The 19733-nt window shown below is 39.5% G+C and overlaps 1 protein-coding gene and 1 pseudogene across 2 annotated transcripts; one reads left to right on the forward strand and one right to left on the reverse strand.

The window, feature by feature from the left end:
- Nucleotides 1-4894: 4894 nt before the first annotated feature.
- On the forward strand, nucleotides 4895-11297 carry LOC127378752 (NLR family CARD domain-containing protein 3-like; annotated as a pseudogene).
- Nucleotides 11298-11555: 258 nt separating this feature from the next.
- Nucleotides 11556-19465, reverse strand: ftcd (formimidoyltransferase cyclodeaminase). 2 transcript variants are annotated; one of them, XM_051427994.1, is made up of 15 exons: nucleotides 19372-19465; nucleotides 19033-19098; nucleotides 18711-18894; nucleotides 18470-18598; nucleotides 18117-18205; nucleotides 17675-17854; nucleotides 17076-17213; nucleotides 16236-16367; nucleotides 16040-16101; nucleotides 14265-14391; nucleotides 14027-14188; nucleotides 13524-13567; nucleotides 12937-13075; nucleotides 12167-12262; nucleotides 11556-12067 (listed from the first exon to the last, which is right to left on the reverse strand). In XM_051427994.1, exons 1-15 carry the CDS (start codon nucleotides 19375-19377, stop codon nucleotides 11984-11986), a joined length of 1638 nt encoding a protein of 545 aa, XP_051283954.1. In that variant the 5' UTR covers nucleotides 19378-19465; the 3' UTR covers nucleotides 11556-11983. The 2 variants fall into 2 exon arrangements, with proteins under 2 accessions (XP_051283954.1, XP_051283955.1); XM_051427995.1 differs by lacking the exon at nucleotides 19372-19465 and adding an exon at nucleotides 19224-19242.
- Between the last annotated feature and the right edge of the window lie 268 nt (nucleotides 19466-19733).

Consider the following 19733-nt stretch of genomic DNA (forward strand, 5'->3'; position numbering starts at 1 on the left):
TATGCTGCCCCCTTCTGTCCGGGAGTGTGAACAATAAAGATTATATTGGACTTTTGTATTTCTCTATTAATCCCACAACGGGGAAATTTCCTTGTCACAGCAGCAATTACTTGAAATAAATAAATACAGATATAAAAACTATGATAAAAACTAAACTATGGTATGATGGTAATTTGAAATTTGAAAAAAATAAACCAGAAACTACAACATTGATCAGGTGTTGTAGAGTCTGTTTATATTCTGTAATAATGTTAGACCGGATTGAAACCTTTGAACCAGTATTAGTTGGTCCCCTATAACAGAGTAGTAGTACTAACACTAATATTAGGATTAATACTATACTTTATTACTACTAATTATTTTATACATTCATATTCGATTGTTTTTGCGTTAGTGATGAATTTGCTGTTTGTATGAAAGGTTGTATAAGTAAAGTGATTTTGGGTCCGAGGGCCCCCGAGCAGAATTATGGCCCCAGGAGATCGGTGAGGTCTGTCCCCAGGGTCAGCGCCTAATCTCGGCTGTCCCGTTGTGGCCTCAAACCCCCCGCAGGGACCCTGGAGGTCACTGTTGGGGGTGCTCCTGGTGAGAGGTCCAACTGCACACAGTTCCTACCCACTCATTATATTATAGTAGATAATAATACACTGCAGTGAGGCTCAGAGGGTGTCAACTACGCTTCCACACTTTATTACAACTTTTTACTCATAATGAACATGTTTTATTTTCAGAATAAAGACACTGTTGGGATTCTTTATAAACGATATTCAGACGAGAGCAGCTTGTTCTCTGCCCCCTTTAAACTCTTTCAGAAGAGAATGAGCTGCAGTTTCTCCTTCTACTGCCTGTTTAAAGTTTACTTTCACTTTCTCTGAAGGAGTGTCGCTAGAAACAGCAACAATCTGCCTCCATTGTTCATTTCTCTGCTGGAAACTCGGGACGAAGCAGCTCAAACAACCGTTATTAAAAACAGGCCAATATCTGTCCGCCATTTTATGTGTCTGTTAGTGAGTGTACAGTAAAATAAGAGTCCAAGTAGAGTCCGTTGATGCTCAGTAGTTGAACACAGACACTTTTAAAACAGTTCAAAGAGGCTCCAACATTATAGTACTGTTTATGATAGAGTAATAGAATAAGTGTAATGGAGTATTTGTACAGTGTGTCAGTACTTTTACTGAACTCAATCACTTGTTCCAGCACTGCTATCTTTGAATGGATCAGACTGTAACAATAACGCAGTTTGAGCTGCTCTGCTCACTGATTCTATCTCTGATTGTTTACAGTGCAAACAGAACAACTGTACAATACTTCATACTTTATACTTCACTACATGTATCTGACAGCTTCTTACTTTATCACATTATTTGAACATTACAGATCAAAGTCTCCAGCAGTGTCTAAAGTCCTTCAAATCAACAGTTTGTACTTTGAGTCAAACTGTGAACACAGTATTTTCTCAGTGTGCTACTAATAGTTGGAGTACTTGTTGTAGTACTACTTCCCTGATTGGATGTTATTGATGAGCTCTGGTACACAGGCCTGCTGCACGGCACTGTTCACCTTCTGACTTTAACAATAAAGTTTGATTCAAAAAAGACTGCAGCCTCATCACGCTGCAGTCAGGGCCCGTGGGCAGTTGGAAAGTCCCTCGTGCTGCGTTCATGAGACAAAGTGTGAACCAGACAGAGATTTTGACTTCTTCATAATTTCATAATAATTCCTGTAAAGTTTCCTGGAGAACAAAGTGTCATTTTGGTCTCATTACAGAGGAAATAGAGACACACACACACAAAGTTCACTGCTCGTTGTTGACTGCCATCTTCCTCCACTTGTCTTTAGAAATCATGTGGCGCCATCTGCTGGTGCCAAAGTGAACTGCAGGATGATTCCATTAGAAATGAACATCAGGAAAACTTTATTGTCACATTAGTGGTTGACGTGGCTCACACAGGTTCACATAGAATAAAAGCAGCAACATGAATGACTTTATATACTGCTGGATAACTTCATCTAGAATAACACATCATCATTGATTATTGATTCTATATTGGATTCATAAGCTCCATCTGCACAGTAACTCCAGTATAAAGTAGCATACAGTGGAAATAGGAATTGTACTAAAGTACAGTAGTTGAGTAAATGTACTTAGTTACTTTCCTCCACTGGCTGCAGCTTCATGCCGCCATCTAGTGGACTGATAGTAGAAGTCCAGCAGCTGATGGCAGCTTCCTCTGCCTCACACTGCTGTCTGACTGCATTCAACTGACACTGATATGAAAGAGAAAATAAGAGCCAATCACTGGAGGAGCAGCTGATCTTCTTACAGGAGAAATGATGGAAAGGATGATTTCAGTTGATGTGCACATCAATGATTTGTGTTTCCTCTCCAGATCAAAGTGTGTGTGAGCTGATGTGGATGTGAGTTCAGCAACATGAGTCAGTGTGAGGACAGAGAGGAGGGAGCCCCTCCCTCTAAAAGGACTCTGTGGGGACCTGAACCTGGACCTGAATCTGGACCTGAACCTGGACCTGAACCCAGCTGTGTGTCCTTCAAGAGCAACTGGTCAAAAGATATCGTCACTGAGTTTAAAGAAAGACAATCATGTGACAAAAATATATAAGTATATAAGATATAAGTACACACAGCCATACTGTGTGTTGTACAGATTGTCACACAACGCGCTTTGGAGAGAGAAAATAACGAGGGGGGAAGAGAAGAGACAGAAAGTGTCCCAAGTTTGTGACCATTTCAATCAGAAAACAAAATGCAAACTCTGTACAGTGTCTTTTGGAAACTAGCCGAGCACAAGAGCACAACGTCGCTGTGGAAAGAGAGCAATAGAAAGTTAGTAATCATAAGGGATCAATCATCTGATCGCGTGTGGTTTCTGAAACGTTTTGCCTCCAGTATATCTGCTGATAGCTAACTATCTGTCCTCAGTGTGGGGCTACTCAGCTGTGAACAAGAAGACACCGTAGGAACGTTAACGTTCCATAAACTTTATTTCTGAGGCAGCAAACACACACACAGCCTTTCACTGACTATTCTACTGCAACCTGAACTTATTCCACACTGTAAGTCTGACTACAGTAATGTTTAGGGTGGCCATTTCCTTCACATCAAAAAGGAGGACACTTTGCATACACAGGGACACGCAAGCAGATATTTGTTTGGTATGATCCGGTTTAAAATTTTAATGTTTTTCCAGATTACATAAAGGTGCATACACATACCAAATAGCTAATAATAAATATACAAGATACAGCTCATGACAACGTGCCCTTCCAATTCAGATTACATAGGTCTAATAACCATCATACAGAAACTGTTCTTAATGTTTTTATCTGGGAATAAAGGGCTTTGCCTATACATATGAGTATGAGCATTTTCAGAATTTCAGTCCAACAACCGACGTTAGCTCACGTTATGTTCTCTGTCTGAGAGCTTGATTGACAGCATGGTGGTAACTTAGCAACTGCGTGGCGAATCAACACATGGCTCATTTGAATATTAAAATTAGCCATATGTTGATAGGTCAGGACACGAAAATGTAACCAATGAAATTACTTATTTTGACACACATTTTTAGCCAATAAGTATTAAACTAACGAGGTAATGTGTCAAAAGGCGTCATTTTTAGTTATTTTCTCAAAAGGAGGACAAATGAGTGTCCGGCTTAAGACAGGGGGTTTAAAAGCCGGACGAATGGCCACCCTTGTAATGTTACTGTCCCTCACACAGCGGGAAACACTCAGGCTGCGTTTCATTAGTAGTTCCACTTCCTCTCGTTCACTTAGTATCATATTTTACTTAGGTATGACGTAACAGCATACGTCGCACGGAGGCCACTTGGAGCGCAGAGGGAAAGTGGGCGGGGGAGGAGCGGGGGAGGAGACTTTCCTCTGCTACTCTATCAGATTGGACTCGCTACCAACAAATACTCAATATTAAAGGACTCAGACCAGGATTGGGGCCACCTGATGGGGTTATAGATACAGTTCTATGAGTCAAACTAAAATAACCAGATAAATAGCTTTAATTGACTTAATCTAAAACTAAACCATGAGAACATTCTCGACTTCCTGCCGAGAAACAGCTCTCATCAGATTACACAGGGACTCAATGGCTGGTTGTAATGTCCCTGGTTCTCCACACTGCTGCAGTACTGCTCATAAGATACCGAGGTTAGTTACACATCTCCATGTCCACAGAACACATGTAGACTGGAAGGCCAAACACCCAATATCTGGTCCACTGCATTAGAGGTCCAACAGAGCTTCCAGCATCCTGGAAAAAACGTTCCCAGAAAAGAAGCTTTTTCCCAGAGCCCACCCTCCGGTCCCTATTTTAAAATATGTACCACCGTCCAATAGTACCCTCGGTCCGGGTAAGCAGTTCTCCTCCCCAGCTGGAAACCACCCGGCTGATCTCTGCCTCCCTCTCCTGAGTTGTCTGATGGTTTGCCAGAATCTCTTTGAGGCCAACCAAAAGTTCTTCCACCTACAAAGTTGTCCTTGTGATCCAAGAAGCAGCTGACCTTCCGTTCTCAGGATACCTGTCTGCTGCTTCAGGAGTCCAGCGGGCACAGATGACCTCCTTTGCACAGCTGCCAACTGCTGCCGTTCAGACACTGATTGACAGATGTATTGTTGATGACATTTCTAGTGGGGCCAAAGGAGTTCTGGTCCAGGGCACCAAAATGGCCAGAACTTCCTTAGTCCTGGTTTGGTTTAATTAGCTAGATCTTTCTTTGAACCCTGGTTTGGGGCAACATTTAGTGGTGCTTTGAGCTTTGATTTGAAAGAAGAAGAATATCTGTCTCTGTTTGGTCTTCCTTGTGTTTCACAGCTATGTACTAATTTCCTTCCAATTACCACTGGGCAGGTAGCATCCAATCAGACTGTGTGATACTGTCCACAGTATTATATTGGGTCAACAAGTGCAGCAGGTCAATCATCTGCATCAGTGTTCTTCACTATAATTTAACTCAAAGGACCTTTAGCTTGTGTTTGTCTCTGTGTGGACAGACATAATGTGAGCTCATTCCTCATGATTCCTCCACAGAGTGGACTAGCAGAGCTCAGAGGTTCCCAGTGGTCAGTCTGCCCAGCAGCATCAAACACACCTGGACTCCATATTTATGGTCTGTACATGTACAACAACTACTTTTACATCTATTGTGTTCACAATAATCTCCATGCTGCACTTTTTAGACCAGTGGATTGTCAGTCTGTCCAACATGGATCTGATGTTTGGTTCCATGATTTGACTTTGATTGAGTCATTCATATAATATTCTGTTCCAGCTGCTGGAGGACAACATTGTCACTTTTGTGAAGAACAAGCTGAAGAAGATCCAGAAGATTCTGAGTTCAGATTACCCAGAATGCTTAGAGAGTCAGAGGGAGAATGAGGAGGTGTTGGACGGTGAGGATGAAGAGCAGAGGAGGATAAGCAGAGGGGCATTTCTGAAGCTCACAGTGCACTTCCTGAGGAGAATGAAGCAGGAGGAGCTGGCTGACTGTCTGCAGATCGGTAAGAGGATTTCTCTAAAGATTTAACTCGCTGGATAAATGAGACATTTACTGATGTCTCAACAGATGGAGGAAATATGTTCATATATGACTTCTTTAGGGGAATGAAATTGTCATATTTCCTTTAGAATCCACTCATTGGTCTTATTTGTTGTGTGTTCATTCAGGAAGTCCTTCTGGAGTTTGTCAGCGTGAACTTAAATCCAACCTGAAGAAGAAGTTCCAGCGTGTGTTTGAGGGGATTGCTAAAGCAGGAAACCCAACCCTTCTGAACCAGATCTACACAGAGCTCTACATCACAGAGGGAGGGACTGCAGAGGTCAATGATGAACATGAGGTCAGACAGATTGAAACAGCATCCAGGAAACCAGACAGACCAGAAACAACAATCAGACAAGAAGACTTCTTTAAACCCTCACCTGGAAGAGATGAACCAATCAGAACAGTGATGACAAAGGGAGTGGCTGGCATTGGGAAAACAGTCTTAACACAGAAGTTCACGCTGGACTGGGCTGAAGACAAAGCCAACCAGGACATACAGTTCATATTTCCATTCACTTTCAGAGAGCTGAATGTGCTGAAAGAGAAAAAGTTCAGCTTGGTGGAACTTGTTCATCTCTTCTTTACTGAAACCAAAGAAGCAGGAATCTGCAGGTTTGAAGAGTTTCAGGTTGTGTTCATCTTTGACGGTCTGGATGAGTGTCGACTTCCTCTGGACTTCCACAACACTGAGATCCTGACTGATGTTACAGAGTCCACCTCAGTGGATGTGCTGCTGACAAACCTCATCAGAGGGAACCTGCTTCCCTCTGCTCGCCTCTGGATAACCACACGACCTGCAGCAGCCAGTCAGATCCCTCCTGAGTGTGTTGACATGGTGACAGAGGTCAGAGGATTCACTGACCCACAGAAGGAGGAGTACTTCAGGAAGAGGTTCAGAGATAAGGTCCAGACCAGCAGAATCATCTCCCATGTCAAGACATCACGAAGCCTCCACATCATGTGCCACATCCCAGTCTTCTGCTGGATCACTGCTACAGTTCTGGAGGATGTGTTGAAGACCAGAGAGGGGGGTGAACTGCCCAAGACCCTGACTGAGATGTACATCCACTTCCTGGTGGTTCAGTCCAAACTGAAGAAGATCAAGTATGATGGAGGAGCTGAGACAGATCCACACTGGAGTCCAGAGAGCAGGAAGATGATTGAGTCTCTGGGAAAACTGGCTTTTGAGCAGCTGCAGAAAGGCAACCTGATCTTCTATGAATCAGACCTGACAGAGTGTGGCATTGATATCAGAGCAGCCTCAGTGTACTCAGGAGTGTTCACACAGATCTTTAAAGAGGAGAGAGGACTGTACCAGGACAAGGTCTTCTGCTTCATCCATCTGAGTGTTCAGGAGTTTTTGGCTGCTCTTCATGTCCATCTGACATTCATCAGCTCTGGAGTCAATCTGCTGGCAGAAGAACAATCAACCTCCTGGTGGTCTGAAACAAGAAAAGATGAATCTGCAGAGACACAGTTCTACCAGAGTGCTGTGGACAAGGATCAATCAGACTCTCCTACGAGGTCTGCTGACACAGATAGGAAGTGGCTCAGAAGCCAATCAGGTAGCGGTCGAGTACATCAAGAAGAAGATTGAAGAGACTCCCTCTGCAGAGAGAATCATTAATCTGTTCCACTGTCTGAATGAACTGAATGATCGTTCTCTAGTGGATCAGATCCAATAGTCCCTAAGTTCAGGACATCTCTCCACAGATAAACTGTCTCCTGCTCAGTGGTCAGCTCTGGTCTTCATCTTACTGTCATCAGAAAAAGATCTTGACGTGTTTGACCTGAAGAAATACTCTGCTTCAGAGGAGGCTCTTCTGAGGCTGCTGCCAGTGGTCAAAGCCTCCAACAAAGCTCTGTAAGTGGGATTTATTAATCAATAAATACACTGATGTCTTTCAACAGGAGAAAAACATCAATCAGTTATTACTTGTCTCCTTACTGTTGTCTCTCCAGTGGCTGTAACCTCTCAGAGGGAAGCTGTGAAGCTCTGTCCTCAGTTCTCAGCTCCCAGTCCTCTAGTCTGAGAGAGCTGGACCTGAGTAACAACAACCTGCAGGATACAGGACTGAAGCTTCTGGCTGCTGGACTGGAGAGTCCACATTGTAAACTGGAGACTCTCAGGTCAGGTTTCATGAACCCATTCAACTGATGACCATTTAAAGTGTGATTGACATTAATGAATAAACAGCTAACCTGTGTAGGATTGTGTCTGCTAATATGATTTGTCAAAGGATCTTTAACTAAACTTCAGCAATAGTTTCTAGACTCAGAGAATTACTTTCCATGAGAATCTCTATCATTTGTTGTTGCATTATAGAACACCACAGAGGATTTTAAACATTTATTCTACATTTGTATCTGGACCAAAATGTACCTGAACAAGAACCAAAACCACAGAGCCAAGTATTCACAGGGGGGTTCCTCAAGAACTGGTTTCAGGATTAAGAGCAGACTGGTTTCCTCTGTCTGGTGACGACTTTGATAAACCACTGTGAAGTAAATTTCTTCTTTTGTGAGTTCACACAGCGCTCTGCTCAAAGTCTTTATAGTCCCTTTTTGACCAAAGCTTCACTCTTCATAAACACATTATAATGTTTTTAGCATGATAGCAGCGTGGCTCTATGGATGGTAATGTGGGTCTGTCAGTCTGTCCTCCACTTTGGTCCAGACTGAAATATCTCAAAAACTATTGGATGGATTGTGATGAAATGTGATTCAGACATTCATGTTCCCCTCAGAAAGAATTGTAATAACGTTATTGATCCTCTGACTTTTCCTCTAGCGCCACCATCAGGTCAACATTTGAATGTGTCCAATACTTTGGTTCATGAGCAAATACCTGCAGAACTAATGACATTCCCATCAGCCTCAGCTGCACTTTGTGTTTACTGCTAACGATCTAATGAGTAAAAACTAAGACTATTTCTTTATTTGCAGACGATCTCTGCTTGTATTGGACGCAGCAGTACCCTCAGATGATCTGCCATGTGTGTTATTTTATGTGTTTGTAGGCTGTCAGGCTGTCTGATCACAGAGGGTTGGCTGTGCTTCTCTGGCCTCAGCTCTGAGCTCCAACCCCTCCCATCTGAGAGAGCTGGACCTGAGCTACAATCATCCAGGAGACTCAGGAGTGAAGCTGCTGTCTGCTGCACTGGAGGATCCACAGTGGAGACTGGACACTCTCAGGTAGGAAGAGGCCTGCTGCAGACACAGACAGTCAGTCTGATAGAGGAGGTCTGTTTGGTTCATGGTGGATATGAGTGTTATATGAACAATCACACATGTAGGAAGCCTTTTTCTGTTCCTCCGAACATAAACACGGGTTGAACATTAAAAGGAGATATTTGTGTAGGAGGTCTCTGAGCAGAACAAACCTGATACTTGTCTGTTGGTAATAACTGATGCAGTTTGGACAGATCTCTGCATGTTAAAGGAACTGTCTGTCATTGGGAGAAATATCCTGTTTGCCCTATAACCCGGGATCCAATCAGTTTCATCACTGTACAGAGATAGGTCCAGGACAGTTTTAGCTTAGCTTAGCACAAAGACTGGAGCTGTGTTAGTTAATGTTATCCATCATCCATCGTATCCATCAGTCCGCCAGGAGTTTCAGTGAAGTTGGAAGTTATTTCTTCCGTGTGTTGAACAACCAGACTGTGTGATGTTACAATGTGTTGGAATAAATTAACTACATGTTCAGACTCCTGATTCACAATCATTACTGCTGTTTCTGTTAGTGTTTAACAAGTTATACAGACTGTAATCAATAGAGTAATATCAGAAACAGACTGTTATCAATAGAGTAATATCAGAAACAGACTGTAATCAATAGAGTAATATCAGAAACAGACTGTAATCAATAGAGTAATATCAGAGTGTAATCAGTAGAGTAATATCAGAAACAGACTGTAATCAATAGAGTAAAATCAGACTGTGATCAATAGAGTAATATCAGAAACAGACTGTAATCAATAGAGTAATATCAGAGTGTAATCATTAGAGTAATCAATAGAGTAATATCAGACTGTGATCAATAGAGTAATATCAGAGTGTAATCAATAGAGTGATCAATAGAGTAATATCAGAGTGTAATCAATAGAGTGATCAATAGAGTAATATCAGAGTGTAATCAATAGAGTAATCAATAGAGTAATATCAGTGCTGTATCAGAAGGAGGTTTTCTGACACTCACTGAGGGTTTGGAGGGAAACAGTGTTGGAGTCTCTGTCAGGTGGTTTTAGGGCAGAGGTCTGGAACCAAGGACTGCTTTTGAAGTGGGACTCTGAATGGAGAGTGGATCATCCAAAAAGAGGTTTGTGTGTGTTATCAGATGTTGTCCTCCTCTTTCACACACACACCAACATCCTGTGGCTCACTCTCAGTGTATGAGGAGAGTTTAGGGGGAGCAGCGATGCACACATTGTGTATCTGTGTATGACACTGATGTAATGTCCATGTTTGCATGCTGAAAGAGGATGTGCTGCTCTGACCCCCCTCCTCCTTTCAGGGTGGAGCCTGCTGGAGTCCAATGGTTGAGACCAGGTCTGAGGAAGTGTAAGAGTGAAAACAAAGCAGCACACATTCAACCATCTTCACACTGTGACATCACTCATTCACAGCTCTGATGTCATCATCAAAGTGTCAATCAATGATCAGATGATAGATCAATAACTGCAGCTGTATTATTGTGTCTTGTTCTCTCCATCAGATTCCTGTGAACTCACAGTCGACACAAACACAGTGAACAGAAACATCAAACTGTCTGACAACAACAGGAAGATGATTCATGTGATGGAGGATCAACCATATCCTGATCATCCAGACAGATTTAACTGCTGGGAACAGCTGCTGTGTACAAATGGTCTGACTGGTCGCTGTTACTGGGAGGTGGAGTGGAGAGGAATAGCTAATATATCAGTGAGTTACAGAGGAATCAGGAGGAAAGGAAACAGTGAAGACTGTCAGTTTGGATACAATGATCAGTCCTGGAGACTGTTCTGCTCTGATGGTGGTTACTCTGTCTGTCACAATAAGAGAGGAACATCCTCCTCCTCCTCTGTCTCTAACAGAGTAGCAGTGTATGTGGACTGTCCTGCTGGCACTCTGTCCTTCTACAGAGTCTCCTCTGACACACTGATCCACCTCCACACCTTCAACAGCACATTCACTGAACCTCTTTATCCTGGGTTTGGAGTCTGGTACAGTCCTGGTTCTGGTTCCTGTGTGTCCCTGAGTCCTGTGTAGGAGGGAGAGTCTCCTCCTGTCACAGAAACAGATCATTTCAGTCTGTACAGGATTGTACTGTACAGTTCCCTTCATCTTTCAGCTGATTGTAATAAATGGATCAATGAACTTTGTAGAAACGGATTCAAACTGATTGAAAAGATTCCTCATTGACATTGTGAACTTCTTCCACTTCCAGTCCTTTAAAGATGGAAGCTGTGATCATTCAGCACAACTCAGTGGAGGTGAACAGTTGGTTCAACTTGAATCTCTTCCACCAATGTGACGGGAAAAAAGAAGATCTCTTTCTCTGCATATTTAATTAATATCTCACAATAATTCCTTTATGTTACTAAATCAACATTTGGAGGATTTTGTTTTCTATTTTGTTTTAATGATCATTTTCTTCAATAATCTGTATTTAGATATATTTTACACTCTGGTCTGTTTTCTGTTCCAATAAAGCTCCTTTGAATTCAGATCAATAAACTCTGCTTCAAAGATCCTTTTTTAAACATATTTACTCGGTTTAATATGCAGAATATAATCCCGTTATAACGTGATGCTGCTGTACACTCCGGTACAGTAGGTGGCGCAATGCTAACCTGCCAGAACACCAACGAAGAAGATAACCGGAAGTTAGTGTAGCTTGCTAGCAGGAAGTCGGAGTAGCTTCAGGCTCCGCTGCTTGACTGTCTTTGGATCTGATGCTAACAGACGAGATACAGAAGGAAAGGACGCAAAGTATAAAAGTATCAGCCAACTTTATTGATCATCATACAGATTCATGTTAATTAATTTAACTGATAAACAAGATCAACAGTAGAAACAATGAAAAACTCTTAATTCACTGGACAAAGATCCGATCCATCAGGTGGATGTTTGATATCTTCGTACATAGAAATATTGTTACGTGTCTTTAATGTGGGACTGAATCTGTCATTATAATCAATAAATCTGATCAATAACAGAAATGTAGAATTTTTTATTTCTACATTTCTGTCTTTATATCGTTTATTTACTTTTATTAAAATCACTTACTATAATGGCAGCTTCAGTCCTCCATAACAGAACAACTTTAGAAGAGAGGCCAACTACAAGTCCCAGAGTGCACTGCTGGGATCATCCAATCACAGAGCGTCAGAGGTTAAACGCTGCACAACAAGCAGATAAATTCAGCTTCTGTCCTTGGCGGCCTGGAGGACGGCGGCGGCGCTCTCCTTCGCTTCCTGCAGCAACTCCAACGCTCTCGCCTGAGTCTGAAGCACAAAACGACATCATAAAGCTAAAGCTAACAGACTAAAGTGTTTATACACAGCTTAATGATTATAGATTATTGATTTAAAGAGCACACTTACGGCCGTCTTGAAGGCGGCATCTGCGATGTCTTTGAGGTTGATGGTGACGTTGTAATACGCGCCGAAAACAGCCGCCTCCAACGCTTTAGCTGCCACCTGAAACCACACAGTTTTATTTTGAGTGTTTCTGCTGATTGTTGGCAGTGAAGAGAAAATAATAATATTATTATATCAATAAATGAATTAATGATGAATAAAAACATGAAATAATGAAGAGGTTCTGTTATATTCTGTCCTCTTCGACTCATATACGTGTGTAACATTAGCATTAACGTGCTCCGCCCCATCAAATAAATACATAAATAAGAAATAAAAGCCTCACTTATTAAATAATATGCAGGTTAATTTAAAGATATAAGAAAGTATTTTTATTCATTTGTTTTTAGATTTAATTATTTTCCAATTTTTTTTTTTTTTTTGTTTTAATCTGTTTCAGTTTTTCTTCATATGTTAACAGCGGTTGTGTTCTGTGGGTTTGATTGATAATACCTGAATAGTCGTGTAATATGAGTGGAGAAATACAAAAATAAAAACAAATAAATAAATGCAAACAGAAAAGAATACAACAAAATTTTCTTTCTATTTCTCTGCATATTTATTTCCCTTTAAATTAAGCTGCACATTTGATCATTTCTGTCTTTAATTAATTAATAATGGCAGCTTTAGTCCTCCATACAGGAAATTATTATTATTATTATTATTATTATTGTAATTAATATATTTTTTAAATTTTTAATTAAAATAAAAGCAGGATGTTGAATTTGCGTCACCTGAGCGTCGGACTTGCAGGCGATGTTTCCGTAGACGACCATTTCTTTGAGAGACGGCCAGAGGACACTGATCCTCTCGGCCAGAGCCAGCGGGACGCCGACCGCCTGCTGCAGCCCCGCCTGCATCGCCGCCTGACGCCTGACAGACAGACAGCAACTGATCAACTAATCAATACATAAAATGATCACATATAAACCTCATACATTAATTACCTATTAACATTAGTCTTATCGATGCTAATCGTCCCTGTTAATATGCACTGCATGAACTCTGATGTGGACAACAGCGCTCTCTGGTGGTGAACTGACACAACTGCACTACTGAAAGCAGCCGTATGCAAACTTTTATTTAATTGGCACTTTTAAAGTTTACATTACACTTTAAAACCACAGAAGTTGATTAAACTAAAAGAAAAACTGTTGAAACTGATTTTTGATCAAGTATCTTTGGTCATTTTGGTCATTCTGACATTTTTATTTGTATTGTGAATAAAAACACAGTTAAAATAAGTCCAACATGGCGGACTCCACCAGAAGAGGACGGTTCATTCTAAAGCCTCCGTACATAAACTGAATATAAATATCACCTTTTTATTTCCTCCGCTGTGTTCTTTGGCATTTTCAGCGCCGCCTGCAACAAAAACAACAACAACAAACCTGAAATAATGAATGAAACTAGATAAATAAACAAAACAATAAATACAGAATATATATAGAAATAAAAGCCTCCATTTTAAATAAACGTTAATTAAAAGATAAATACGCACAGAAAATACAAAATAAATACATTTTAGTTCATTATTTCCCAATTTATTCTTTATTTTTATATACATTTTCCAATTTAATTTAATATGAAAATAAATGAAAAATAAAAGTTAGTATATTTTTTTAAAATTAATCAGCATTTAAAAAATGTTTCGGATAATTAAAAAAATGATTTTTTTCTGTATTTCAGCTCAATGTTAACGAGGGTTTCTGTTTTGTGGTTTGATTGCTTACGCCTGAACAGTCGGGACACGCCCCCTCATTAACATAAATAAAGGGAAACAGAATCAATTGTGATAAATATAAAAATGAATGAATATGTCACCATGTAGCCATTGAAGGCGGCAGCGTCGGCGTCCACCATGAGCAGCAGCTCATTCATGGCCTCATGAAAGGGAGGAATCAGCCTCCTCATGACGCCGTCCAGGTTCTCGAACTGCCTCTTCCCGTATGTCATCTGACCCACCATGGCGCCCAACGCCGCCCCCTGCAGGACAGAGAGGTTGTCACTGAGCCGTCCACGTTCACAGGCGTTAAACACTTCGACAGGCGTTTACTCGTACCAGAGCGGCGACGGCAGCAGAAACCGATCCTCCACCAGGAGCCGCTGTCCGAGCACCGACACTCCGAACAAACTGCTGCAGAGAGAGAGAAACCAGCTGGCTGTCCTCCTGTGACCTCACCATGTACCTGCACAGGTATGTCAACAACAACAACAACATACTTCTGTTTATCATAAACATACTGAAACTCTTAGTTAAAGTTCTGACTCAAAATATTACTTATAATGTCTATAAACTGTATAAACTATACAAATATATAAATATATTCTCTGTATATAAACTATAAATATATAAATATATTCTGTGTGTATAAATATATAAATATATTCTCTGTGTATAAATATATACATATATTCTCTGTATAAACTATAAATATATAAATATATTCTCTGTGTATAAACTGTATAAATATATAAATATATTCTTTGTGTATAAACTGTATAAATATATTCTCAGTGTATAAACTGTATAAATATATAAATATATTCTCTGTGTATAAACTGTATATATGTATAAATATATAAATATATTCTCTGTGTATAAACTATATAAATATATAACTATATTCTTTGTGTATAAACTGTATAAATATATAAAAATATTCTCTGTGTATAAATATATAAATATATAAATATATTATCTGTGTATAAGCTGTATAAATATATGAATATATTCTCTGTATATAAACTATAAATATATAAATATATTCTGTTTGTATAAATATATAAATATATTCTTTGTGTATAAACTGTATAAATATATAAATATATTCTCTGTGTATAAACTATATAAATATATAAATATATTCTCTGTGTATAAACTATATAAATATATAAATATATTCTTTGTGTATAAACTGTATAAATATATAAATATATTCTCTGTGTATAAATATATAAATATATTATCTGTGTATAAACTGTATAAATATATGAATATATTCTCTGTATATAAACTATAAATATATATATATATATTCTGTGTATAAACTATAAATATATAAATATATTCTCTGTGTATAAACTGTATAAATAAATAAATATATTCTCTGTGTATAAACTGTATAAATATATAAATATATTCTCTGTGTATAAACTGTATATATGTATAAATATATAAATATATTCTCTGTGTATAAACTATATAAATATATAAATATATTCTTTGTGTATAAACTGTATAAATATATTCTCTGTGTATAAATATATAAATATATAAATATATTATCTGTGTATAAGCTGTATAAATATATGAATATATTCTCTGTATATAAACTATAAATATATAAATATATTCTGTGTGTATAAATATATAAATATATTCTTTGTGTATAAACTGTATAAATATATAAATATATTCTCTGTGTATAAACTGTATATATGTATAAATATATAAATATATTCTCTGTATATAAACTATATAAATATATTCTTTGTGTATAAACTGTATAAATATATAAATATATTCACTGTGTATAAACTGTATATATGTATAAATATATAAATATATTCTCTGTGTATAAACTATATAAATATATAAATATATTCTTTGTGTATAAACTGTATAAATATATAAATATATTCTCTGTGTATAAATATATAAATATATTATCTGTGTATAAACTGTATAAATATATGAATATATTCTCTGTATATAAACTATAAATATATATATATATATATATATTCTCTGTGTATAAACTATAAATATATAAATATATTCTCTGTGTATAAACTGTATAAATATATAAATATATTCTCTGTGTATAAACTCACTCTATGATTCTCTCTTTCGGGTTGAACGGACCGAGAGAGTCGAGGCCGAGTTTGCTGATAACCTGAGGACGGACAGACAGACAGACAGACAGGGAGAGAGAGAGAGACAGACAGAGAGAGAGAGAGACAGTCAGTCTGTTGTCAGTTCAATCTGTCGCAGTGTTGTGGTCTCATGTGGTCTCATGTGGTCTCTGACCAGGCGGACTTTGTGCTCCTCTTCCAGGATGAAGAGTCGGTCTCTCTGGATGTAGAAGTCTGCCGAGTCCAGCAGAGCCTTCAGGGGGATCAGACCGACGATCTGAGAGCCGACCACCGGCAGCTTCAGGTCCTGAACACAACCACAGGCGGCACTTATATACATAAACATACATTCATATATATATATACATAAATATAAATATAATAAAACCTTTCTTAGTTCAGTGCTGTACGGAGGCCTAAAGCTGCCATCATAATAAATAAGTTCATTTAAAGGTAAAAATAAATAACCCTAACCCTAAATGTAAACATACTTTTTTTATTTTTGTTTGTATTCATTTATTTTAAAATTAACCTGCATTTCTATTTGATATATATAATCATATATTTGAAATAAATATTTTATAACTTATTTACTAATTAGGATTTTATTTATTTCTTATTTTATTTATTTATGTCTTCCAGCCATATTTTAATGCAGATTCTGTTCTGTGGTTTGATTACTAACGCCTGAATAGAGACACGCCCCCTCATTAACATATGGATGAAGAAATACATAAATAAGATAAGAAATAAAAACTAAACAGAAATAAATATTTTTGTGCTTAATTATAATCAATAATAGCAGCTATAGTCCTCCATACAGCTCCTATTTACAGTTTTATTAATGAAGTAATTCAATTATTACAACATACTGTATATTGTATATTATAGATATGATTCTGTAATAAAGCTCCGTATTGATCAGTTTGTAAACAATATGTGGCTGTTAGCAGTCAGCTAATGTGAGCTAACAGCAGCAGGTTCTGCCTTCAGTGAACCTGTGGTGACCTCTGACCTCTGCGTCCCTGCGGATCTCCTCGTACACGGTGTGGAGGGGGGTTAGCTCATAGTCCAGGATGTTGGTGGACACCTGAGCAATGTTGGCCTCGTCCAGGTACCAGCCCATCCCCTGCACCTTCTGCAGCCGCCCGGGCTTAAACATTAAAAACTGTATTTTAATTATTGTATTTGTTGTTATTTTCTGTTATTTTACAGATTATTTATCTTTCTTTCAGCTGCTGGAATATTACTGAGAGTAACATTATTACAGTAATATATTACAGTATAGTCGTAAGTAAGAATAAGTATATATAGTGAGCAGTAAAGTAAAAATAGTACATTATATATATATATATATATATATATATATAAATAAGCAGCCAGCAGTGTGTAGGAAATTGGACAATATAACGAACTATTTCAGTAACTAAGTGGTAAATTAATACAAACAACAGTAATAAGTAAAAAAGAAAGTAAATAAAAAGTAGAAATAAGAAATAATTAACAATACGGCCTCTACTGCTGATCGTCATAGCAACGCAGTCAGGAAACAACCAGGAAGTGAATCACTGCCAAATGTTCTTATATTAAATGTGATTGACTCCCAGCATGCACCTGGTCTTTCCCCCGGCCCTGCTCCCGGACATCCAGAGCGATGCGATGAGCCTGCTCCTTGGTGCCGATCAGGTTCACGTTGTAGGCGATGAGGAACTTGCGAGCGCCGGTTACCGTGGCGCCCCACGACGGCACGAACTCGGCAGGGCCGAAGTCAGGGGCCCAACCGTCCCGCTTCAACTGGAGGAGAGAAAGGAGCAAAGAATCCCTGTTTAATCCTTCAAAACAACAGAGAAAATACAAGCTGTTTTCTAGGACTTTTATTTGGAAAGTACAACACATATCTTCACCTCCTGATGTTTAACTTATTTCCTTCCTACATTTCCCACAATTCCCTGTGACAACTATTTTTATACTGTGTTTTTTGATGAACAAAGGATCTAAGCACGAGTTCAACAGGAGGAGGAAGACGCCGGCAGCCGATTGATTGTCGCTGTCTCACCTTCTCAGGTAAAGCTTCGTATTCTCCGGCCCGGACAGACGGAAGACTTCTTCTTGTTTCTTTACGTGCTGCTTCTCCGTAAAGATACACTGCGGATGAAATAAAGTGGTTATCAGTAGCGTTTAAACGACTGATCCTGATCCATTATGACTGAATGCTCAAGAGCGTCCCAATCTGGACTCCTGACGGACTGAGCAGGTCCCTGTACTTTATGCACATCGGAGCATTAAGTATGTGACAGACACAAAGGAAAAAGCTCCACTTTAAGATTAGTTTCATGCACAAAAGCCAAGGATGAAGTTTTATTTCTATCTCCAGAATCACTGAAGTGTGTGTGAATCAGTGCGTCTCACCGGGGACGCTCAGCATGTCTGCCAGTTTCTGTCCGAACACGTTGGCGCAGTTGATGCAGTCGTCCATGGAGACGTTCTGGACGGGGATGAAGGGGCAAACGTCCAGCGCTCCGGTCCGAGGATGCTCACCTTGAACAGGTAACACACACACACACACACACACACACACACACACACACACACACACCAGGTCAGGTCCTGTTTAACACTTCCTGGTGCGTTGCTGCAGGACGCCGCTGACCTGAGTGCTTGCTCATGTCGATGAGGCTGAAGGCCTGCCGGGCGGCGTTCAGTGCGCCCTCCACCACGGCGTCGGGGGAGCCCACGAAGGTGTAGACGGTTCGGTTGGTGGAGGCTCCGGGGTCCACGTCCAGCAGGCTGCAGCCGGAGGTGCCGGAGATGGCTGCTGAGATGGCATCGATCACCTGGAATGCAAGAAAAATGATCAGTTCTTCGTCTTAAAGGAGACTTCAGCTAAAACCGACGACCATCAGCAAGAACACTTTCTGTTTGTAGAGAGTTCTTCTCAGAAACGTCCAGACTGAGAATATCAAAGAACTGACCTCTTTGTTTCGACCCTCAGAGAAGTTGGGGACGCACTCCACCAGCTGAGCCATGGTGTCTGCAAACTGAATGAAAAGCAAGAGAGTTTAACCTCAAACTCACAGTCTGCAGGTCCAACTTCAACTCCCCCTAAAAAAACCCACAACCTCCCACATGTGTTCAATGGGAGGCCAGCGGGTTGAGTCATTACCAGCTCTGCAGCAGGCCTGAATGTGGGTCAGCTGACAATGATTACCACACCGCCTCCTCTGCGAAAACACTGTCAACTTATTCAAACGCTTCAGAAAGCAGCAGTGTAGAGAGCTGCTAGCAACAGGTTTCAGTCTGGTATCACTCACCCCCATCAACAACCAGCGTCATGAACCGACTTCACACAGGATGTTATTTTACACCATTAATAACTGAAAAGGATGGTCAAGTTTTCTTTAGTACTACCTTGCTTTAACCGTCAGGAGGTTTAATTGTGATAATCTATTGATCCTCAGATAGTTAAAAGCATTTTGGGAGGCCAGAGGTCAAAGTTCAGGGTCTGGCAGATAAACTCACTCACAGTTTAACCACAGTGACATGATTTGATCATTTATGATTCAAAAATGGGTTAGCGTGAGGAATAATAGTAACAATATAATAAAACGCAGCAGAAATGGACCAAATTACATAATACAGTTCTTTTACACTAAACCAGACAGCAGTGAAGCGT

This window comes from Dicentrarchus labrax, unplaced genomic scaffold (genome assembly GCF_905237075.1).
Source record: "Dicentrarchus labrax unplaced genomic scaffold, dlabrax2021, whole genome shotgun sequence".
Taxonomy (NCBI): Eukaryota; Metazoa; Chordata; class Actinopteri; family Moronidae; genus Dicentrarchus; species Dicentrarchus labrax.

Coding starts and splice junctions, on each gene's coding strand:
- ftcd (XM_051427994.1), bottom strand. Junction 16,368..17,075: donor AGATCCGCAGGGACGCAGAG/GTCAGAGGTCAC, acceptor GGTTGTGTTCAG/GACCTGAAGCTGCCGGTGGT. Junction 14,392..16,039: donor CCGAAAGAGAGAATCATAGA/GTGAGTTTATAC, acceptor ATACCTGTGCAG/GTACATGGTGAGGTCACAGG.